Source organism: Haemaphysalis longicornis, unplaced genomic scaffold, assembly GCF_048455015.1.
Source record: "Haemaphysalis longicornis isolate Haplotype H1 unplaced genomic scaffold, Haemaphysalis longicornis Haplotype H1 scaffold_1, whole genome shotgun sequence".
In the NCBI taxonomy this organism is placed as follows: domain Eukaryota; kingdom Metazoa; phylum Arthropoda; class Arachnida; order Ixodida; family Ixodidae; genus Haemaphysalis; species Haemaphysalis longicornis.
Window position 1 is genome coordinate 405,993,504 of NW_027526203.1, and position 24,976 is coordinate 406,018,479.

The 24,976-nt window shown below is 48.7% G+C and overlaps 1 protein-coding gene across 1 annotated transcript in view; it reads right to left on the reverse strand.

Moving 5' to 3' along the window:
- The window catches only part of LOC144161322 (uncharacterized), a 172,320-nt gene that overhangs the window by 16,601 nt on the left and 130,743 nt on the right, over positions 1 to 24,976 (reverse strand). Inside the window, exons 18-21 of the mRNA XM_077692103.1 lie at positions 17,649 to 17,769; positions 15,128 to 15,711; positions 14,713 to 15,052; positions 627 to 781 (exon numbers count right to left, since the gene is read on the reverse strand). Of these exons, the coding sequence (XP_077548229.1) occupies positions 627 to 781; positions 14,713 to 15,052; positions 15,128 to 15,711; positions 17,649 to 17,769 (1,200 nt within the window). The remainder of the gene's footprint in view (positions 1 to 626; positions 782 to 14,712; positions 15,053 to 15,127; positions 15,712 to 17,648; positions 17,770 to 24,976) is intronic.

Sequence of the window (24,976 nt, forward strand, 5' to 3'; positions counted from 1 at the left end):
AAACCCATGTCACATCGAAGCGTTCGATGACGCTTTTTTCGCATCAGTGAAACAGTGCGCTACTAGCCCAACGCCGGGGCTTGCGCAGAATGCCGGGGGAAGCGGAGAGGGCAGCGGTGGCTGCGACCTCCGATGGGCCTCAGGCTGCAACAATGCGTCATAAAGCACGCTTCGCGCTGGCCTCCCTTAGTGGCGTACCAGTCACCAGAGCCAGGCCACGCTGCGCTGCACGGCTGTAGGATCTCCAGCAATATCGTCCATATTCCAGTCTACAGCCATCATACGAACGTAGGAACTGGAAAATAGCCTCAACCAATTTATTAGATAAACTGGCAGGAACCTTGGGTGTCGTTATGTTCAACATTAATACTTTCGCATTCGCAACTCCCAAGTGCCTAGCCGTTTCCTGTTTTTTTGTCTTATTTTGCATTATAGCTTAATATAGCAGGTAGTATGGTTTTGGCCAACGTCAATACATCATTGTATCAAGTAGTGTCCCACAGAGTTCTAAAAGGCCCCTCGCAACTGAACAAGAAACAAAATTTCGCTTGCTAGTGCAGACCGCCGTACACCTCATTATGCGGAAGCCCCTGTGGATGGTGAAGGGCCACAAGAAAAGTACTTACTCATGTAACTCTCGCAGCGGACACTGTATATATTGCTCATGAGCTCGGACAGAATGTTGACCGTAATGACAAGCGGGTCTTTGGTTGCGTCAGTTTTATCACATTTTGTCTCTTTCCGTGCCTCTTCAAAGCATTTCTTGTAGTGGTAGTAGCACCTGGAAAGAACATGGAGCCTCTTAGTTTGCACAATAATGAATTGTAATGGGAAGTTTGTTAACAGAAAGCAGGAGCCGTTCTGGCGTGGCTATCCATCATGGGAAACAACGCAACGCGTAAAACAACGGTACGACAGCAAGGGGCACAACACAAGCGCTGAATCAACTGGAGATTGCTAGGAAACGCAAAGAATATATACACGCAAGTGCGCGCATTAGCAGGGGGACAAGAAAAGGCTTATGCAACTCTGCATGAAATAATGCGCTAAAAAGACAAATTCCAGGGAGAAGCGTGTGCAGAAGGGCTGACGTCAGCATACGGCCTACAATCTTAGCTTCTTAGTCAGCGCTTGTGTTGTGCCTTGTTCTATCGTCCCGTTCTTTTGCGCGCTCTGTTGTTTCCCATGATGATGTACCAACTCATCCAACTTTCATGGTGGCTATTCATTTCTATGTACGTTGGGCTTATTGTGTATCCAAAACAGTTGAAAGAAGCCACATTGAGAAAAATATGATGTTAAGCAACATTGAGAAACATATGATGTTGTCATGATATTCCACTAGAAACTCTATACAAACTCCGCCCATTCAGGCAATTATACGGGAATTTTTTTTTAACTTGAAAGATTGATTCCCGCGGGTGTTTTTCTAGTGGCTTCCTTCTGCTGCCAACTAATCTCCAGGGCTTCATTGCTAGCTGTGTAGTAGGTATGCACAGCTCTTTGGGGCATGCTAAGAAGCTAAAAGCATCTTGATTATCTGCGCTGCTTTGTACCGAAAGCGCTAATGTAACGAATTTTTTTTTTCAATCACAAAGGTTTCCTACCAAAGATGTGTGAATGCTCTTGTTGCAAGCGCTCGTATATTGTGCCTCAAGATAGTTGTTTGATTTCGCTCAGAAGAAATCAGTCACCGGTGCTTAAAGGGGACATGCAGACAAAATACAAGTCTGTATTATTCGAAAGATTTCGTGTTTTATAGTGCCCCAGCGCTTGTCCGGAAGCAAACGATGCTTTATTCACTAAGAAATTAATCAATTTAAGCTAAGATTTTGATTCTCCTGCCAAATCTTGTGTTTCCACGACTTCTGCAATGACATCACAAGAACCCCTGTGCAGCCGATTTCGTTACCGTTACCGTTAGTCAACCTAGATGGCACCACCATACCGCGAAGGGCAGTTTTCTGCCCTTGCTTTGTTTTTGACCGTGTTTGAACCTGGGTTGTTTCTGTTAAGGTAGAAAATAATCGTTTCGTGGAACATGGTGTTCGCTCGACAAGTATGGTCGGGTAAGACACCGTCGCTTGCGTCAATGGGCCAGTGTCGTCTGAGAACCCCAAAGCTCCGCAGTGCTGTGCATCTAAACCAAGCATAGTGCGCGCACTACCAACAGCCGTACGCAGCGGTACTTTTGCGTTTACGAGGGCTTTCGTACCTTCTGCTGATTGTCCCACCATTCTTACTGATATAAAAAGAATATGCCCTAAATTTAAGCGCAAATAGCTCGTTTGACAAGCTTATAAGCTCTGCCTAATTTGCGTTTGCTGGCCTCCGCCAATCGCAGATCTGGCTAGTATGATATCTTAGGTTCTGTTGCGGGAAATGAACTAGTGGGTCACATGGCCATTCCCTTTTTTCCTATTTATATAGCTTATTTGAGCGAAGAACGCGTTAAAAGTGGTGTCAGCATGATTCTAACGAGGCAATCTTTTGAATGAACGCAACTTGCATTTTGTCTTCATGGCCCCTTTAATTAATCAGTCAGTCAATTTGAACGCAGCACTACTGGATTAGGTGTTGCGCACTTGGGTGGGCCTACCTCGCCGGAAGGCACCTGAATGACCGATAAGTGCGTTTGAGGAGCGCGTTTCAGAGGGAGGTCCTGCATACAGATTACGTTGGCCCTGCTGGCCTGCCAACTCTTGGGACATTTTGTTGCTTCTGAGTGCTCAAGCTCTAGACACGGGCGCGAGCCCTTTTTATATTTTTGGGAAAGTATTAGTTTTAACGAGTTTCTAATTTTATATTGCCGCGAACCATGTATGGGTTTGATTATTTATTGTTTGTTTTTACTGCCGGGCCCCACCCGGCTGTGTTATCTGCGTTCCAAACGAAGCGCGTCTTACATTCTTTACTTTTATGCCGCACGGGCTATCACATTCAGATAAGCAGACTGTTTCGCCCTAACGCCACTAGTCCAGAATAATCTTCTGCGATCTACAATGTTCTGGATGTGAATCGACGTTTCCAGAAACACTTGCGCCGAAAGATAAAAGCCTGCAGAGCAGATGCCGCGGCATTCATTCGACGACACTCGCCTGTGCTAGTCACTTTGTTGACCGCTGCTTCGCCGCCTTTGTATTCTTTTGAGTTGTTAGGGGAGCACAAGTTCGCTCCAATAAACTTGTTTCTAATTCAAGACAACTGCGTCGTCCTTGGCTTCGTGACATCTGGTGAAGGTGCGGGGTACGCACCCTTCATGCCCACTTCAACCTCTGGAAGCCGCCAAGCCAGTCCAACAAGAGCCAGCCCCCGCCAGCAAGATTTACCACCTGAGTTCGGCCTACTACCGGAGAAAGCGAAGAAGAAAGACGTCGCCACCAGCACCATGGTCAACCAAGCCAATCCTCCCGTCGTTCTGCAGCAGCCACGGGAACCGCCATCATTCCGAGGAGCCCCCGCAGAAGACCCAGATGAATGGTTGGAGAAACTGGAGCGCGTCCGGAAAATCAACAGGTTCGACGACGCAGAAACGTTCCGGCATGTTTTCTTTTACTTGGAAGATTCGGCTCGCACATGGTTCGAGAATCACGAGAGCTGCTTGACAAACTGGGCTCAGTTCAAAAGCGAGTTCACGAAGACCTTTACTACCGTGGTCAGAAAAGAGCGCTCAGCACTTTTACTTGAAACTCGAACGCAGCACCCCAACGAAGGGGTCGTGATCTTCGTTGAGGAGATGAAACAACTATTTCGCCACGCGGACCCCGAAATGACGGAAGAAAAGAAGTTGCGCTTCTTAATGCGCGGTGTGAAGGAGGAACTGTTTGCGGGACTTGTCCGAAATCCGCCAAAGACCGTCGCCGAATTCGTGACCGAAGCCAGCACCATTGAGAAAGCCATCGAAATGCGTGCTAAGCAGTACGACCGGAACTATGTTGGCATGGCCAATGCGAATTGCGTCGACAACTTGCGCATTCCCGAAGATAGCCTACGGGAGACTATCCGCGAAATAGTGAGGGAGGAGCTGCGGAAACTGCTCCCAACGCCGCCGCAACCACAAGTCGCTTTTCTTACCGACGTCATTAGAGAAAAAGTGCAGCAAGCGCTGGGAACTTCAACGACGCCAGTAGCACCTCGCGAGCCGCAAGCCATGACCTACGCGGCTGCTGTCCATCGCCCTCGCCCACCTGCACCCTATCGTCACGAGGGTCCGTACCGTCGTCCCCTCTCGCCGGCCCGACCACCTGCGGCGCAACCCCCCGCCCCAAGGAAGACCGACGTGTGGTGAACGTCCGACAATCGTCCGCTGTGCTACCACTGCGGAGAGGCCAACCACATCTACCGTCGCTGCCCCTACAGAAGGCTCGGTTTGCGAGGGTTCTCCGTCGACGCACCCCGCCCCCGAACTGGCCAGCGCCCATCGGAGATCGAAGAGTACCTGTCCAACACCAGCCGTCGACCAGCCCGTTTCAACCGTTCGCCGTCGCCCTACCCGTACCAATCGCCGGACCGCCGTAGCAGTGCTGACTTCGCACGTGGAAGGTCCCCCAGCCCACGCGGGGGAAACTAAAGGCGGCAACTTCTGGAGGTGAAGTTGCACAACGGCGGAAAACCGAAAACCCTGCAACGACGCAACGATTCGCCGAAGACTGATTTACGACATGCCCTCATCCCGACGACCCGACCTAACCCTGACGTGACTCCTGAACACGACGACAACCACACGACGCGACGCGTACTTGACATGACCAAACCTGCCGCTGAGACGACGACAACGACGACGCACAGTGCCCGACCGACCGCACAAGCCGAGACGCGACGCCCCGACGCACCCGGAACTCGAGGAAGGCGGCGTCCGACGTCCAGTTGTCCATCGACGGCTTTGACGTAGTCGCCCTCATCGACACGGGAGCCGACTACTCGGTAATGAGCGGGTGATTCACGTCTAAGCTGAAGAAAGTTACGACAAGATGGGCTGGTCCACATATACGCACAGCAGGAGGCCACCTCGTGACGCCAAGTGGAACGTGCACATCGCTCGTTTGCCTAACTGCTCCCGCGACGTAATTCTCGGAATGGACTTTTTGACGGACAACGGCGCAATAATCGATCTGCAGACGAAGTCGATAACTTTTTCCTCCGATCACTCCATGACGCCGGAATCGAACACCGCACACCGTGCAGCTGTAAGGATCGCAGATGACCACGTCCCCGCGCAAGCTTGGTCACCGTCTACTGGGAAGGTGCTGCTCCCGACGTCGATGCTATAGTGGAGAGTGACAAAAGGTTGCTTCTCGACCGCGGTGTGTCTGTCGCAAGAGGCATTGCGCGGTTTAAGCAGCGCAAATCCCACGTTTTGGTCACCAATTTCACCGAGGAGTACCAGCATTTAAATAAGGGCGCTTCAATTGCGTTCCTCGAAGAAACGCAACAAGCAAGTGACGTGATCGCAGTAGTCGACTTTGAACACGCACCCGACGATACTTTGAAGCTTCCGCAGCCCTTCGACATGAATCCGGTGCTACCGTAAGAAGAAAAGAACAAGTTATTGGCTTTGCTGCGTCGCTACAGCGGGTGTTTTTCGTCGAACTCCAAGCTACGCCAGACACCTCTGACGAAGCACCGGATAACAACCGAGGATGGAGCCCGACCTACCCGACAGTCACCATACCGCGTCTCTTCACACGAGCGCGAAGCCATCCGGACTCAAGTCGATGAAATGCTCAACGACGACATTATACAGCCATCGAAAAGTCCATGGGCGGCGCCGGTCGTACTCGTGAAGAAAAAAGACGGCACACTGAGGTTCTGCGTTGACTACCGGCGATTGAACAGGATCACCAAAAAGGACGTGTACCCCCTGCCACGAATCGACGACGCCCTCGACCACCTCTGCCACGCGAAGTACTTCTCATCGATGGATCTGAAGACAGGCTACTGGCAAATTGAAGTGGGCGAGAGAGATCGAGAGAACACTGCATTCATAACCCCGGACGGCCTATACGAGTTCAAGGTGATGCCTTTTGGGCTATGCACGGCACCAGCAACTTTCCAAAGAGTCATGGATACTGTGCTAGCTGGCCTGAAGTGGCACACCTGCCTCGTATACCTCGACGACGTTGTGGTATTCTCCCGGACTTTCGACGAACACCTTGCAAGGTTGCAGTCTGTACTCGAGGCCATCCGTACGTCGGGGTTAACGCTGAAGCCTGAAAAGTGCCGCTTCGCGTACGGGGAACTCAAGTTTTTGGGCCATGTCGTCAACGCCGCGGGAGTCCGGCCTGATCCGGCGAAAACGTCCACCATAGCGAACTTCCCAAGACCGAAGGATAAGAAGGGCGTGCGGATATTTCTGGGACTATGCGCATACTACAGGCGCTTCGTCGCAAACTTCGCCGCATTGCAGAGCCACTCACCCGCTTGACGAAAGATAGCACCCCTTTCAGCTGGGAAAATGCCCAAGAAACAGCCTTCTGCGAGCTCCAACAATGCCTGCAAAGCCCGCCTGTGCTCGCGCATTTCGACGAAAATGCCGAAACGGAAATGCACACGGACGCCAGTGATATAGGCTTGGGTGCCGTCCTCGTTCAAAAGCAAAGCGGGTGCGAGAAATTAATCGCCTATGCCAGCCGTGGTCTGTCCAAGGAAGAAAGAAACTACTCAGCCTCTGAGAAAGAGTGCCTCGCTATTATATGGGCCATTTCAAAATTTCGCCCATACGTGTATGGAATACCATTCAAGGTTGTGACAGACCACCATGCGCTGTGTTGGCTCGCCAATTTGAAGGACCCCTCTGGCCGTCTTGGTAGATGGAGCTTGCGCCTGCAAGAATTCGACGTTACAATAGTCCATAAATCCGGGAGGAAATACTCCGACGCCGACTGCCTGCCCCGTGCCCCCGTCGACCCGCCACCACAAGACTCCGATGAAGACAGCGCGTTCTTCGGAGTCGTGACTGAGAGCGACCTGGCCGCCCAGCAGCGTGCCGACCACGATCTACGCGTCATGATCGACTACCTCCAAGGATGCAACGTCGCCGTGCCCAGGGCCGTCAAACGCAACTTACCCGCATTCAGCCTGAAAAACTCCGTCTTCGTGAAGAAGAATTTCAGCCCCGGAACTAGAGCAAATTATCTCCTTGTGATCCCGGCAGATCTTCGTGACGAAATTTTGGAAGCGTGCCACGACGACCCGTCTTCCGGACATCTCGGCACAGCTCGCACAATTGGGAAAATCAAGGCGAAGTACTACTGGCCCCGCCTTGCATCCGACGTCACCCACTACGTCCGTCGCTGCCGTGACTGCCAGCGACGAAAAACGCCACCGACGAGACCCGCCGGACTTCTGCAACCGATCGGCGTCCCATCTAGGCCCTTCCAACAGATTCGAATGGACCTTCTGGGCCCGTTCCCTACATCCCGATCCGAGAACAAGTGGATTGTTGTAGCGACAGACTACATGACGCCTTACGCAGAGACCGCCGCACTTCCGAGGGGGACTGCACAAGAAGTCGCAAAGTTCTTCATAAGCCAAGTTGTGCTGCGACATGGAGACCCGGAAGTCCTAATCACGGACCGCGGAACGGTCTTTACTGCGGAGCTTATGCAAGGGATATTACGCTACAGCAACACGGATCACCGAAGAACGACGGCGTATCACCCCCAAACAAACGGACTAACGGGACGCCTGAACAAGACAATCGCGGATATGCTGTCAATGTACGTCGACGTTGAACATAAGACTTGGGACGAAGTGCTACCGTACGTCACCTTTGCGTACAACACGGCTATCCAGGAAACTACGCAGATGACGCCGTTCGAGCTTGTCTACGGAAGACGGCCGACTACGATGCTCGACGCCATGCTTCCGCACGTAGAAGACGACGACATCAACGCCGACGTCCAAGGATACCTTCAGCGTGCGGAGGAGGCCCGCCAGCTGGCTCGAGTTCGTACAACGGACCAGCAGCTAGTGGATGCCGGGCGCTACAACCTCCGACGCCGAGACGTCGAGTACCACCCTGGGGATCGCGTGTGGGTTTCGACTCCCATCCGTCGACGCGGACTAAGTGAGAAGCTTCTGCGACGGTATTTCGGACCCTACCAGATTCTACGACGTGTCGGCCAACTTACCTACGAGGTGATCCCCGATGGTGATTCCGGAACATCACGACGACGCACGCAGCCCGAAGTCGTCCACGTAGTTCGCTTGAAACCTTACTATGCAAGATGACGAACTTTTTTTGTTGTTCGTTCGGACAGTGTTTTATTTTAGCATCGGGTCGATGCACTCTTAGAGGGGGGGTAATGCCGCGAACCATGTATGGGTTTGATTATTTATTGTTTGTTTTTACTGCCGGGCCCCGCCCGGCTGTGTTATCTGCGTTCCAAACGAAGCGCGTCTTACATTCTTTACTTTTATGCCGCACGGGCTATCACATTCAGATAAGCAGACTGTTTCGCCCTAACGCCACTAGTCCAGAATAATCTTCTGCGATCTACAATGTTCTGGATGTGAATCGACGTTTCCAGAAACACTTGCGCCGAAAGATAAAAGCCTGCAGAGCAGATGCCGCGGCATTCATTCGACGACACTCGCCTGTGCTAGTCACTTTGTTGACCGCTGCTTCGCCGCCTTTGTATTCTTTTGAGTTGTTAGGGGTAGCACAAGTTCGCTCAATAAACTTGTTTCTAATTCAAGAAACTGCGTCGTCCTTGGCTTCGTGACAATATTGCCAAAATCAAGTTCACGCCTATTTTAAAATTAAATGAATGCTGATGGTATCAGGTGCGTAGGTTTCACAAGGTCGAGAACTGGGCTAGTTGGTATACATTCATAATTTACCAGCGCAAACTAAACGGGACGAGAGAGGAGTACACAACAAGCGCTCGTGTTGTGTACTCCTTTCTCGTCCCGTTTAATTTGCGCTGGTAAATCATGAACGTAGGTTTTACCTCATATGGCGGATGCATTCTTCTTGCTAAAAGATGCTAAGTGTGAAGCATGCTACCACACTTCGTAGTTTGGTAAGGTTTCGCCTATATAACGAATAATTTGAAAGACCGACAAAGACATTTAAGTAGCCTAAGAAATACTATCGCCGATAAAAGGATTGTTAGCGTTGAACCCTACAACAAAGGAAAGGATGCAAACGCATGCTGCCATTTCCTGGCGCGCAGTATCCTGGAGCTTCACTCGCGAAGCAGATCTTATCTGGGTTCTGACCTGCTTGTAGCTATCTCGCTGTACGGCTGTCTGCCCGACGGCTTCTGCATTATGGGCGAAAGAACCGCTGTGATGGCTCAGTATCTAAGGTGTGACGCTACTGAGATAAGGTTGCGGGTTTGTTTTTTTTTTTCGCCTTGGTAAACCGTTTTTCTGTAGAGACGCCAAAAAAAAGCCGAGTGTGCGCACTTTCGGTCCACCCAGAAAATTCTCCTTCAAATTTCAAGTGTACCTTTAGCGCGAAAAAAAACTATTTGATCTGAAGCTCGGGAAAACCAACGAAAAAAAGACGTAGACATGAAGCAAAGGAAACACAACACACAATATGAGTAGATTATTATCGGACAGGCAACTAGAGTTTGACGAGCACTAGCTGTGACTGCGTGAGGACTACAACAAGGTTTTTCATAAGGAAATTAACGAAGAGGAGCATAATGACCATACAGTCGAGGAGTACGAGGTCCAAAAGTGTGATGGATTTCGAGGTGTTCCAAATGCGGCGCGACAGGGGTAGTGCTAGTGGATGAGAGAGTCAGTGAAATAGAAAAATAAGAACGCAAAACAGGGCTGCTCTTTGTACGGTTGTCTCTGTCGAGTTCTAGACAGAGTAGTACAAGTTTTTTCGCTTTTAGGCCATGTCCCTAGAACGATCCCTGCCCTTTTCTTCAGAGCAATGCTGAGTATCTGTAGTATTCTGTTCAGTATGAGGATGTTATTGCGATTGTGAAGAGAATATAAATTGATGTGTTGTTGCTGTTACCCATATCTAATTACGCATACACTGGGCTTAATAAAAGCGGTAACGGAAGGGAATATTTTCTGGTTCCGCATCTCCTGCAGGTTATGCCATGCACACTCCAAAGGGGCCTGGGAAGGGGGTTAAAGCCGTGACACACGTATGTCAACCACCGCGAGATGCCTGCTTAATTCCGATGCTGACGTAGAGCAACCGTGCATGTTCTTTGTTTATCCCTGCAAAATTCGGCGCCTCGTCGCCTGGTTGCAGCTTTGACCCGTTAAATTTGAAATGGCGATGTCTGGCAGTGTCTCTTCCAGAGAAAGAATCCGTGCGTTGCATCTTGTAGAAAAGATTGCTGGCGTTAAGACATGCCAGCAAAGGAATACCTCAAATATAGAAGGTTCATCAAAATGTCTTGCTAATGCAATGAACGCGAGCGCACGTGCTGCGTTCATTGTACTTATGAAGGAACCCTCTCCCGCGGATTTTTTTTTTTTGGCTATTCGAAAAAAAAAAAAAAGTCGCCGAAAGTCCGCTTCGCCACAGTGCACAAGAGTGGCGGCCAATGTCGGCGTCCAAAAGGACAAGTTCCTCGAATAAAGATTGCAGACGTACATGTTACGTGAACATCAAAATTAAGCTGGCATCCCGCGGTACACCGTAAAAAAAAAAAATCCGTAATTTTACGGACAAATAACGGACCAGATGGCCGTAATAAAACAGAGCCGTGTTCCGTTTGATGCAGAACAAAGAAAATACCCGAAATTTAACGGAAGTGCGCTCCGTCTCTCAGTATACGGATGCTCTCTCCGTTTCACGTCAAACGGATCTTTTTCTGCTTTGCAAAATACGGGCGTTTCCTCTGTATGATGCAGAAAACAGATCAGTTCATTAATAACTGCAAGAAATATATTGTCGTGTCGATCGTCGGGAATTGATTGACAAGCGAAAACTGCGCCCCGACAACATTCGTGTCGTAATGAATGCGGCTCTGTTTCGTTAGTGTCTAAAGTGTAGCAAACTTAGTGAGGACCATGAGGCCCATACCGCTGAACACGAGCGTTGTATCTTGTCTTTACGACGCTCCGGCGACGTCGCTGGCCCGGACCTGCAAACTGCACATGCGTGTATGACCGGCGCACTTGTAGAAAATATAAGGTCATTTGCGTGCAGAAGCAGAGTTGCGGAAGGTAATTTACTTCTTAAGGAATCAATATCGGTCGAAGTATTTCACCTAAAGCTTAAAACCAAAGCACAGCAAGCACTATTAATGCAGTATGAAATCGCAGTCGCAGCCAGTCACACACATTTTTGCGAGCGCTTTCTTGAAACAGCGGAGTTGATGGCGATCAACTATTGTGGGGGCTTCGCGGAACCTTACTGCGCAAGCGCTATTTAAGAAATCGCACTTTATCAGCCAGGAAATCTGTAAGCCAGCTAGTAAACACCGATGTATGGCACACGCAGGGTGGGCATCCATGTAGTATACAGGTTGTTAGGCACAAGTGCAGCGTTCGTGCATGCGGTGGTGCAGTGGTCTCGAGCGTCGTGCCCGTTCGATCAACGACGCGGGTTCGATTCCTCGTCGAAGTATTTTTTTTTCTTTTATGAAGTTTCTATCAATTACGGAAAGACGTGCTTTTTGAAACGGAGTGTTTGTTTTGTTACGGCCTTTCCGTACTACGGAATGTCCGTTCATAAAATTCTTTCCGTTGTCTAAATTACGGAAATGTGTCCGGCAACATTTTACCAGCCGCTTTCTCCGTAAAATTGACCATTTTTTACAGTGTACTTGGTATACGCCTGTCACGGCTTTAATCCCCCCCTCCACCGCCCTCCCGTGGGAAAAATACGCACTTTGACAAGCATTCTTCACTACTTTCCGACGATTTCACGGTGTTTCTACCAACTTCCACGGAGTAACTCAGAAAGTACCAGAAAGGGTGGCAATTTGCCTTTCAAACCGAGCAGCGTGGGGAAATCTTCGGAGGTTGGATTTTGTTCACAGTTGTTGCGATAAAGCAAAACAAAGAACTGGTTAAATATAGTGCAAAGCTGCACACCAAGGTTGACCTACGATGGGGATGTCGTTGACAGTTTCTACGAGGCTATTGAATCGGTAACGAATAAGGGAATAGAGCTCGTCACAGAATGGTGATTGCTAGCGATACATTAGTTGGATTGGCGGATAGAAATAACCCGAAGCTAATGAATACAATCTCCAGTAAACGAAGGAATAGGAAATGGACATGGGAACGTCCCAATGGTGAAGCTAAAAATGAAATCGTCCTTCATTCTAAGTAGCAATCTAAGTATTATGCAGGATGTCGAGATCAAGAGCGCCGATTGCAGATCTGTGAGAGGCAGAGTGAGGCTAGACCTCAAAAGGGAATTCATAAAACTAGGGTAAGGGAGGAGACAACTTCCAGTCATGGGTCTTAGGAGCTAAGAATCATCGTTGAGACCACAATGGCCATTTTAACCGTAGCGAATGAAGGGAGCGCAGACATACCAAATGGCGACACTAGCGACAGGACCAGGGTATAGTCTAGGAAAACGCAGGATTACGAAAGTGTCAAGAACGGTGGATCAAGTCGAACTGGCGGCGCTGTCGAAATTTATTAACCGAAGCAAGGTTAGTGCAACGTGCAAAAGTTGAAGGAACGTTAAAGAAGGAAGCTTAAAAGCAAATAAGCTAGCTACTGGCAAAGGTGGTCCGTATGAATTCAGAGGTGAAACTGGTACTAATAATATGCACCACATGGATGAGATACTGAATTACCGGAACGGTTATTTTGTGAACTGTGCGCTAAACGTTAGGCCTGAAGACAGTACTGAAAGGTAACTAAAGAGGATGGCGTAAAGTTGTTCGAAAGGAAGGGGAAAAGCTGCGAGATGAATTGGAATTGTTGCGTGCTCTTAATGTGCCAAGTGGATTCGCAGTATGGTGATGCACCTTAGACTGCTGACAGCTGAGTTAAGCAGGCGACCAGCGACGAACGTCGATGTTGATACTGGGCCAGGCATAACGAGATCTGACGAGTCGATCCGGGGCGAGGCGGCGAGCCCGGGCGAACAAGGGTGAACCATTGGCGAGAAAGTGGTGCGCCACACCGTGCGGGACCGATGACTGAAAAGTTGGTGGTCGGGGACGTCCGGAAACTCGGCAAGGACACTTGACCAAGGTTCGGTAACGCTTGTGTGCATCTGAAGGATCCGGAGTGGTTGATCTCGACGACAAATGCCTTGCACGGCTAAGCTCGTCCTGGAGTTCAAGGTATGGCTGTGCTGCATGTTAATGAGCAGTTTGCAGAGCCCCAGAAAGTTGGCTCCGATGGATGGCTGCCGGACGTATGCGATGACAAAGATCCAACGAAAGGTACGTCTGAGGCCAATGTCAATGGTCAACGACTTCTGACCATGGGTTAGTATTAGTATAGCGGTAAGAGGAGGGGAGCCGGGAGGACGGCTTCGCTCAACCAACCGTGAAGGAAGAAGGTAGATCTCAAAATAACTGTAGATCACCTAAGTAAGGGGAATAAAAGCTTCCAAGCGTATTTTTTGAAGGCTACCACTAGCTGTAAAAATTCCATAATAATCCTCATTTCTAAGGATGATGTCAAGCAGCTTAAGTATCACACACCTATCGGCAGACTTTTGGTTGTGCACAAGCCGTTTACCATGGTAACACTTAACCACATAAGCCAATTGGTATGAGCGGCAATGCATTCGCTCAGCACTCTGAAATAATGAACAGTAGCCTACTCAAGTCACTCGAAATAATGGCGTGCAACCAATGGATACTGCGCCTTACTGAATACCTGGAGAGAAAAGTGATGTCATCCCGAAACAATGGAACGAACGAGGGGAGTAGCACTTGAGGGCAGGAAAGTAGCGTTACTGAAAGAGAAAAAAGCTGGCCATGGAATGCCAAGCTGGCCATGGAATGCCAAGAAACATCAATCGGGATCCACCAGGGTGATTACCGAGAGAAGGAAAGTATAGGAGATCAAAGGATGGATAGAATAAGAAAACTCGGGGGTAACAAAGGGACCGGGGCTGCACAAGATCAATGGGGACAGGCCGTCACCCTGCAGTAGAAGATAAGCCAATGAATGTGATGACAAAAATTTATCACACATGTCTCTCGAGGAGCTACATGCCCGCCAAAATTCCCCGCCTTAAACTAATCAAGGTTGAGTGCTAGGAGCGCAGCGAGGCTGACCAACGCCGTTATGCTGCTAAAATGCAGGAGGCTAGCGCTGCCACACAAGAACGAATGCGGAACACCGTAAGCAAAATAACAGGCACCCGAAAAGGACAACGTTCCGGAACAGCGCTGAGGATAGGGGAAAGAGCGAGCTGCCCTAGCAGCCGTGTTTCCTTGCGCGGCGATCCGCCACTCGGAGAACTTCTTTGATGACTCGTTCTGGACATCCTATAGCGTCTGTGACAGACTGTGGTTCTTCTCGGGAGTCTACCCGATCCGTAATTCATAGACTAAAGAATTATTCGCCTGCCCTATTGTTATTAGTGGGTTAACTCTTCGTTATGTCATAAAATTAAAATGGGAGGGTTTTACCGTGGCAGTAAGATTTTCAGGGTGCCTCTTAAGTGTAATGAAAGAAAAGCTTTCTTTGCATATTGGAAAGGAGGAGACAGCTGTAGGGCACCCAATATATTTTTTTTCCTGTACTAAAAACTGCTTCTTCGCTAGGGTATGGTAGATAATAGAATCCTGCGCTCACTTGCAAGCGTCCTCCTGCAGCTCCAGATTCGTCTGGAACGTTATCCCACAGGTGAAGAATCGCCGAAGCAGCTCTTTCTTTTGGCATTCGTCAGGATATACGAACGAAGTGTTGATAACAAGACAGGTTGTCTCCGAAATAGCGGCTGAGGAGACACTTGGAGTCGTCGTAGTATAGGAAACCTCCGTTGTGGTGACTGCACTCTCTGTCGTCGTGGTTAGAGTAGTAGTCGTGGGTGGCTCAGTGGTTGTTGTGGTTGAATGAGGCTTAGTCGAAAGAGTTGGCGGTATGGTAGTCGACGTAGTTGTCGTACTTGCGGTGGTTGTTAATGTATACGTAACTGCAAAAAGAATGAGGGAACTTAGTGCCTCAGCTTAGTACTGTTCCGCACAAAAGCTTTGGTTACGAGACTCACTAGGTTCGCAAACGCAGCCGGGACCACCGGGCCCTCCGGGACCTCCAAATCCTCCGGGTTCTCCCGGTTTGGGTCCTCCTGGACCTCCGGGTCCTCCTGGCCCCAAGGGCCCACCAGGTCCTCCCGGTCCTCCCGGTCCGCCGGGTCCTCCGGGTCCTCCTGGACCTCCTGGTTCTCCTGGACGCGGGCCACCGTCGCCACCGGGACCCATCGGACCACCCGGTCCAAAGGGTCCTCCGGGGCCTCCAGGCCCACCAGGGCCTCCGGGCCCACCGGGGGCTCCGGGCTCTCCTGGTTTCAAGTTGCACTGTGTTGAAGGCCCTCCCGGACCGCATGGACCTCCCGGGCCGCATGGTTGTCCCGGTTTTCCAATTCCGGTTGGTTCGATGGGGACCGGACCGGTAGGGGGTTGTGTTGTGGTCGATACTACGGTGGGCCGTACAACAACAATGCCACAAATGCCTGCATATCTGTTAATTAGTACATGGTCGAAAAATAGGGTGGCTGGCTTGATCTTGTTGTTGTCATTGCAACCAGATTCGCTATATGCGTCCTTCGTGCAGTTCTGGAACTCCGCGATGAAGCTGAAAGAAGCCAACATACAACGTATGTATTTATTGCCTAGCTTGTTTTGACAACTGCATTTCCGTAATTTTTAGTGTGAGACCCCTAACAAACGTCTTCTTGCGTCTATGTGTGCGTGTATGAAGCGTAACCGAGAATCCCCCCCCCCACACACACACGCTCGCACAATACGCACTATATATTCTGCTTCCTCGGCCATAAAGGGAATTAAAAATTACACGCACGCACAATGCGCACTAAAAACCCTGCTTCCTCGGCCACAAAGTGAACTAAAAATTCAAGTTAAGCTCAGTTTAGGTATCAGCGAAACACTGCGAAATTCTGTGCACAAAACATACAGCTGGCTTATCGAATGCGAAATACTCGGCTTTTTTTGCCGTCCGCTCGCCCCGTGAAGCATTTTTTATGACGGGAAGGGATCCAGGGAATATATGGGAATCAGAATTCATCTGTGATGGGGCTTGCCGCTTGGTGTTGGGCTTTTCAAATCTTCGTTTCCACTCATTTGCGCCCACAAAGAGCTCCCATTGGAACCACCTTCCCGTGACCCGGCTAAGTTTGCTTACATTTCGGCAAGTGGACTTGCCTTCGTCAGAAAAGGCAAATCCACTTACCGAAACCTAAGCATGAGATGCGACTACTAAAAACAAAAAAAAAAATCAGCCCTTTCGACCTTATTCTTAAAAATTCCTCAAAATGCAATTCAAGAATTTAGCCTGTGAGCCCCTGCGCTTCGATATCAATGTACTCTAGAAACTTCGCCGTGTGCAGCAGTGTCGGCTATGCGTTTATAAATCGTTCAGTCAGTCAGCCAGTCGGACACATAATATCAATGGCCTGAAAAATTAGGCAGGGAATAAAATGCTGCCACGAACTGGCCCGCCTTCACTGTAAAAAGTACATACCAAGCAGCAGAAGGCGTGCAGTTGGTGAATGCCACGCGCACAGTCTCACGTAATATTCTACGCCCAGTGTAACTTTTCTGGAAGCGTACTTAACGTGGTAAATTCGTCATGCCCCGCTCTTGCCGCGTAAGCGTGTCAAACCACCACTCAACCTGAGCCGAAATCATAATCGAAAGCTGAATCGTTATTAATGGCAGAAGTGAACCATAACTCATATTTTTGCCGGTAGGCTGAATCCTAATTAAAGCTGAACCACAAAAAAAAAAAAAAACGATTACCGGTTAACGCACTTATTGCAGCACAGGGACTATCTATATTACGGGAAAAAAATGGCCCCGTAGTGAGCGTCGGTGAACTTTATTTGGTCTCTGTTTAGGATCTTTAGATTCTTTAGAATCTTTAGACTCTTACCGAACCGACGGTTGGGGGTTCTGAACACAGACTGCAAATTCTGAACACAGACTTCTGAACACACGGCTGCGTACCCTCAAAGAGCCCTTTACTCGCCACCCTTTCGCGAGCTCATGGGGCATCTGCGACACGGTCTGATATTTCTCGCAAGTCCTATTCGTTACATTGTTCAGTGTCATACCATTACTTAACCAATATTATTCGGAATGCGTTCAGTTGTGGCTGCCCACATGTTTTTTTCGATATAGCGGACCCATTTCGTATTCTACTTAAGTAATATTTCCCTGCCAACTTTATGGGTAATGCTAAAAGGTTCAAATCTAAGGCTGAGAGATGGCACCAAGAGGCGCTGGGAATGTCAAAGTCCGAGCATAATTTCTCGGGTGATTTTGGACTTTCATACGACACCCACACCTCTGTAGTGTTCAGTGATACAGACAGTGAAAGTGATGAGTCCATTCTTTCTGTTTCCATCGTACTGGAACCAGCCCAGTGCTCTTAACGGTTCGACGCCCTGGTTCTCGTAAATTCCCACGCATGCAGGAACTCCAAGATGCTGACGACGAGCTTTGTACGTTAAAAGCATATCACGTCTTGATAACGCAAGGGAAAGTGCGTACTGGCAAACGGCCTTGTTGGTGTGGTTCAGCTGCAATCCTTCCACTTCGGCGTAAAATCCGACGGCGCAGTAGGAGTACAGCCGAGCGGCTATGGTTTCGTTGCACTGCCGCATCCTGTGACCTGAAATCGAACGCGAAAGCATTGAATGGCCCATGAATGACTTGAAAGCCGGCGTTCTCCGACGTGTGTAGCGGAAACGGCAGCTACACCCACGTGACTGCGAAGCATTCCAGAGCGCGTGCTTCGCATTAATAAAATTAAGCACTACTTCAGACGCATTGATTGCGAAAGCATAAATTCCCAACGTGCATATGTTATCTCATCACTGTTATCGTCCCTCCCTATTTGCGTCTTCTCTCGGCTACTATGACTCGGCACATGCCCGCATTCGCCTTGCCACACAGAGGACATTTTGCGGGGGCGTACTTTGCTACTCGCCTAAGGCTAATTCTCTAATCGGCGTGCTCAAAGTGTGTAGGTTAGTGTACATCTGAGACCTGCGGCCAGAACAGATCCACTAGGTCCGGCTCTACCCCTTGCCCCTTACGCCTTTTTCTTCTCTCCGTCACAATGACTCGGCACATACCTGCGTTGTCTCGCGATGCACAAGGAAATTTAGCGGGAACATACTTTGATACTTGCCTAATTGCCACTTCTGCTATAAGCATCCTCGCGTAGGCCTCCAACACACGCTCTACATCCACAAACAAATCACAAGGCTACTCTTTATGCATCTATACTCACAAAGCCTTGGTGGTCACGGGCACGCGTGTCAGTCTCATTTCGGTAGTCCGTGGCTCGAATCCCGCCGACCCAACTACAACTGAATTTTCAACACAACTGCCTCGTTTTTTCAGTCCGAGCCGTCGGCGATTTTTAATGCCAGGGACGTCGAGTTTTCGACCAACCGAGTTTACTCGTTCTTTCGCATTTAAACACAAGAAAGGAATAGCGCTACACGGCAGTGCCATTGGTTTGTGACGCCATTATTAGGGCGCCATCATTGTTGAGACGCCATTATTATTAAAGCGTATAGGAGCCCGAGCTACTATAGGCAATGCTAGGGGCGTGGCATTGCGGTAAGGAGGCCATCCACGCCAGTGCACCGCGAATTTCCTGCATCAAAACTGATCTTTTTTTATTGTGGAATGTAACGCGCCGAAGCTACACGTGGATTATGCGGCGCGCCGTGGTGAAGGGCTCCTGATTAATTCTGTCCGCCTAGGATTTACTTTGTTTCTCCTTCTGCATTGACTCCCCACAAGGCGCGCACCTCTTTTGGACACGTTGGCGGGACAGGTTGGCGCATTCGTCATTAGGACGTATTCGTCATTAATACGTGTGTACTCTCTCCAGCAGCGCTATTTTCACGTCCACCGTCGACATATCTCCGGTGGGACTATTTTGCTGGCAACCTTTATATTTTTTCTTTCAATTACTTAACAATTAGCCATGCAATTGAATATTTAATTTATAACCCTAACCAGTTGGCCTTGCTAGCTAAGTCATCCCCTACATTTCTCAAGCACTCGCTGGTGCATTCGGAGGCTCCACGTGTCGTAGAAGCGTGTGGCGCTCTTGGTCTTTGGTCAGTTTTTTCGGAGTGAGAGAGCCAGTCATCAAAGCAGCTGCTCGTGTATTTACGGTTTTCTTTAACGATTTCAGAGGAAAGCTCGGTGCAGCCAGTGTGCGAGTTAATTGGCAGTATGGACAGCGAGGCGTTCCATAGCACGCGTTTGTTTACGAAGTGATATGTGTGGATGGACGCCAAGGGCTTTCCGGGTCATACAGGATGGCATGGGTTAAGCGCTAAAAAAGACGGATTCATGCAAGGCGAAAGACAAGCGATATCAGACAACAAGGCTTTCGCTTAAACCCCCACCCCACCACGGGTTTGTTCAGGGGAAGCCGTAAAATCCGGTGAAAATTTCTAGATAAGCGGAGTTTCGAGTTGAGCGAAATGCCGAAGCTTTGCGGCCAGGTCACTGAAGGAAGAGTTCGTGCCGGTAACAAAATCTCCGCTGCACAGGGGAACTTTCGTGATAAAGGCGAAACTCTTCGCAGGTAAAGCAATATTTTATTATTGCGGATGAAAACTGCCTGTGCTCAATGCATTTCATCAATTGTTGGTCGCCACCGCTACATTCTACCTTGTTGCGAAGCAGGCGCAGCATGTTTCCTGTTTCAGCCATTGTAGAAACTTCTCGAGGCTCCTCTTCGTCCGCATGATTAGCTGCACCGTCCACAGCTACCTCAACGATGTAGGCGGCAGACAGCATTCCGGCAACGGGGAAATCGGCGTTATACAGCGCGTACTCATCGTAAATTTGCAGCTCACGACCATGTACGATGCGTTCTATCAGCTGCCTATAGCGGACTTCTCTGTCAAGATTTCCTGATATTTGCGGTCTCCCGAAAAAAAGTTTCGATATAAATGGGGCAAATACATAGCGCCTATGGGAGGTGAATGCACGGCGAGAAAAAGATTAGACTTAACCGCTATTTCGATATATCTGAGTTCAACGGGGTAAGGACACCTGGCGTGATTGATAGTATCATTCGATAAAGTGTCTGGTATCACAAATGCCTGTTTATTTTCGCTACGTTCAGCTTAGGTCGAGGCATAAACTGCTACTGTTGAACCGTTTGAACAACTACCTCGTATTTTATCGATTATACGCTGGAGCTAGCTACCGTTGCGACGCCCCTAACACGGCTTCGCTGCTTCTTGCCTACTAAGACTAATCGCCTTCTTTAAAATCTCCCTCAACTCGCTCAACTCGAAACTCCGCTTATCTAGAAATTTTCACCGGATTTTACGGCTTCCCCTGAACAAACCCGTGGTGGGGTGGGGGGGGGTTTAAGCGAAAGCCTTGTTTGTCTGATATCGCTTGTCTTTCGCCTTGCATGAATCCGTCTTTTTTAGCGCTTAACCCATGCCATCCTGTATGACCCGGAAAGCCCAGTTCTCAGGATTATCTTATCATTCCGGGTTGGACAGACACTTTGGGATTCTATGACTACGTTATATTCTATGACTACGTTAGCCGTGTGACGTCAGCCTCCCCGAATTCCACGAGCCTACTTAAACTCCGGAAAGCCGCCAAGAGCCCGGGGCACGACACCGCATTCCGCAGTATGCTGACGCCGCTCCTAACGTTTCAGGTTGGTTACTCCAAATTTTCTAAAGAATTTAGGAGAAGCAATCGTTTCCTTGTGGCGGTGTCGTACCCCTACGACTTTAACTGGCGAAAGCTCTTGAACCTGTGCTGTGACATGTGTGCCCTGCAGCTAGCTAGTGCACTGATCCTACTCCTATCAGGCGATGTTGAGCAAAATCCCGATGCTATACAGAATTTACCGATGCTATAACAGAAATTCTCTCAATTTTGTCGACTATCCAAGCTGACTTAGAAGCCCTTAAGGCCGCTCAAGAAAACCAGTCAAAACTAATTTCCATCTTGTCAGATCGTATTTCCGCTTTCGATGCTGCCTCATCCAACCTCTCTCCCCCACCCACATCCCACGAAAACCAAAAGCTTAAGAAAGATATAGAAACCCTCCAAGCCGCCCACACTGACACCAACAACCGCATGCGTCGCAACAACCTACTTTACTTCGGACTCACCGACAACCCAAAAGAAACTTGGAAAGAATCCGAGCAGTCTAGTCAAACCTTTTGTTCTCAGCGATTAGGGCTTCAACTCGACACAAACAGCATTGAGCGAGCCCACAGAGTTGGTAAATTCACGCCGAACAAAAACCGTCCGGTCGTTAGCAAGCTTGCCCCCTTTAAAACCAAGGAAAATATCCTGGCATGTGGACGCAAACTCAAGGCCACCGACTTCGCTATTCGGGAAGACTTGGCCCCTGCGACGCGCATTGCCCGTTCTGAACTGCTGAAGTTCATCCGTCCCCAGGCATGTGCATTCTTACTTAATGTCGACAAACTTCACGTTGGTAACAAATGCTACTCATATGATCCCCTCTCGGACAGCGTTGTTGATAGCAATCGACCCGCTCGCAGCACCGTGAGCAGTGTGGAAGGTAGAAAAATTGATAAGGAATGACGGCTTCCGACATCACCCATCACCACTAACAGAACCTTCCAACCATTTTATTTTCAGTTAAACATTGCTTATACTAACATCAGAAGCATAATTCCAAAACGCGCCCAGCTACACAGTTTCATCGACGACATTGACGCCGACGTTGTTGCGCTAACAGAAACGTGGCTTCACAAAGACATCCTTGATGCTGAAATACTTCCGCCAAGCATGAACTTTAAGCTTTTTCGCCGGGATCGAGAGGAGAGAAGAGGAGGGGGCGTCCTTGTAGCCGTCAGGAATACCTTATCATCATTCCTTATTACCCACGAAGTAAACATAGAACTAACATGGATTTGCATATCACCTTCATCATCCAAATCGGTCTTCGGAGTCTGTTACCGGCCCCCAGACAGTTCCCCTTTATTCAGTGATCACCTTTGTCAATCATTAACTGCAATTAAAAGTAGATTTCCGCATTCCCCCATTTATCATTTCGGCGATATAACTTTAGACTTCAACCTTCATCAGTCCATCACACGCCCTACTAGGGGTGACAACACTCTAGATCTTCTACTCACATCATGCCCAGATGACATCTCGAATGTGACTGCTCACCCAGGCCTCAGTGACCACAACCTACTCCACATTTCCTTAGCTTCACCTGTGACCGAAAAATCCCCTAAGAAGCAGTTAATTACAGACTACAAAAGGGCTAATTTCGAAGTGATAAACTCCGGGCTTGCTCACTCCCTTGAGAACTTTCAAAGCATCCACTTAACCCACTCTGTCAACGCTAAGTGGGAGCTTTTCAAGACTACGCTGATTAACCTTAAAAATAGGTACATACCCTCCATACTCATTACCACAGATTCCAACAACCCATGGTTTAACAAACACCTCAAAGCCCTGCTTAACCGGAAGAAACGTCTGTATAGGCGAGCCAAGTCTAACAACAACCCTGAGGCATGGGATAAATACTACATTAGTTCCAAACAGTACCTCAACGAAGTGGCTGCTGCTAAGCGCCAGTTTTTCTCCACAGACCTGCTCTCAGTGCTCCAAACTAATCGCAACAAATTTTGCGTACCCTGTCCTCAAAATATTAACCCAGCCAAATCGAACTAGTCAATTCAGATGGTAATCCTGTAAGTCCAGACCAGTGTGCTTCAACATTTAATAATAATTTCGCGTCGGTTTTTGCGGACCATCCTACCACTCCCACCCTACCAGTCTCGCATCCTTCGCCCCAGCCAATGCCTGAAATACTAATCTCTCCTGAGGGCATATCTCAATTGATTAACTCTCTCAAGCTCTCCTCCTCCGCCGGTTGTGACCTTATCAATAGCAAACTACTTAAAGGTACCATAGAATTGTCTAGCGAGATCCTCTGCGTAATATTCACTCAATCGTTAAAAACAGGTGACATACCAGACGACTGGTAAAAAACCCAAATTATTCCTACCTTCAAGTCCGGTGATGGTGCAATGCCCTCCAATTATCGTCCGATTTCACTGACATGCATACCATGCAAGCTACTTGAGCATATCATAGCCACTAGTATTATGACTCACCTAGACTCTATTAACTTCTTTTACCCGCATCAACATGGCTTCCGCAAACTACTATCTTGCGAAACCCAGCTAGCAGAGTTCACCCATGACGTTCTCCACGAAATGGATAACAACCTCCAAGTGGATGCCATCTTTCTGGACTTCGCCAAAGCATTTGACCGTGTCCCACATGATCTACTACTAGCTAAGCTATCCGTCCTGGGTCTCCCCCCCTAACCTTATCTCTTGGATCAAACATTTCTTAGAAAACAGGAAACAATTCACCACCGCCAATAACTGCCACTTTCCACTCGCAGATGTATTGTCGGGTGTACCCCAGGGTGCCTGTCTATCCCCTCTCCTCTTCCTTATCTACATCAATGACCTTCCACGTAACATACTAACAAAATTAAGGGTTTTTGCGGACGACTGCGTTGTTTATTCGGCCATCCACAGCCCGGAAGAGTCCGAAAACCTCCAGAAAGACCTCAATACGATTTCATATTGGTGCGACTCCTCACTCATGCCTTTAAATCTAGCTAAATGCAGGCTATTGTCATTCACACGCAAAAAGAGTCTTTCTTCTTACCCCTACAAAATTAATTCGGTTCCTGTCGACCGGACCTCGGTGTTCACATGACCTCCTCTCTGTCCTGGACCAAACATGTGGAACCAATCTGCGTAGACGCCTCACGGGCTCTCGGCTACTTACGTAGGAACCTAAAATCGGCATCTCCGGACATAAAACAACTAGCTTACCTTACATTCATCAGACCCAAGCTCGAATACACTTCTTCCATTTGGAACCCTTCACAAGCCAACCTTACAAACAAATTAGAAGCTGTCCAGAACCGAGCTGCCCGCTTTATATGTAACCAATATTCTAACAACATTAGCGTGAGTGCCCTTAAACACTCATTATCCCTCCCTTCACTAGCTTCGCGTCGAACCATCTCCCGTCTTTGCTTACTCCATTGTTTCTTTTACCACCCACGACTGAGGCACCCTTTGCTAAAACCTCCTCCGAGAACGGCATCCCGCCTAAACCACAGTCACCCAATAGAGCGCATCGCTGGTCGCACTTCAGCTATGAATAACTCCTTTTTCCTACATTCTATCATACTTTGGAACAAGTTGCCTAACGAAATCGCTACCTGTTCAAACCGCACAACCTTTCGCGATAAACTTAATCGCTACATACAGTAATTCCCTTCTCTATTTTATCGCTCGCCAATCACCCCCACTCCACTCTCCAAAATTGTGTACTCCATAAATTATTATTCTGTTGCTCCATCTTGTAAACGAATGCATATGTGTCTGCCCTGCTGCCCCAGCTCCTCTTTTATGGTATATGCTCGCTTTTGTATAAACTTACTCTGTCTTTCAGCTTGCCTCAGTGTACCCTGTACATAGATTTTTTTTATTATTTTTTTTTTATTTTGAAATTTTGTAACGATTTTTGCTGTGCCTTGATTTCTTCGGGGTTCACTGTGTACTTTATTCAACCTTTTATTATTGCCCCCCCCCCCTCATGTAATGCCTTCGGTCTTTTGAAATGGCAATAAATGAAATGAAATAAATGATATTGTTTCCGTGCCTTTTTTACCGCCTTGTCCTATTGCCAATCGTTGCCCACACAAGTCCCGATCCATAAACGTCCACCTCGGGCATCAAAAAGCGCCCCAGTTTCCTTGGTGCTATCGTAATAATGTTCTTGGATACTTCCTT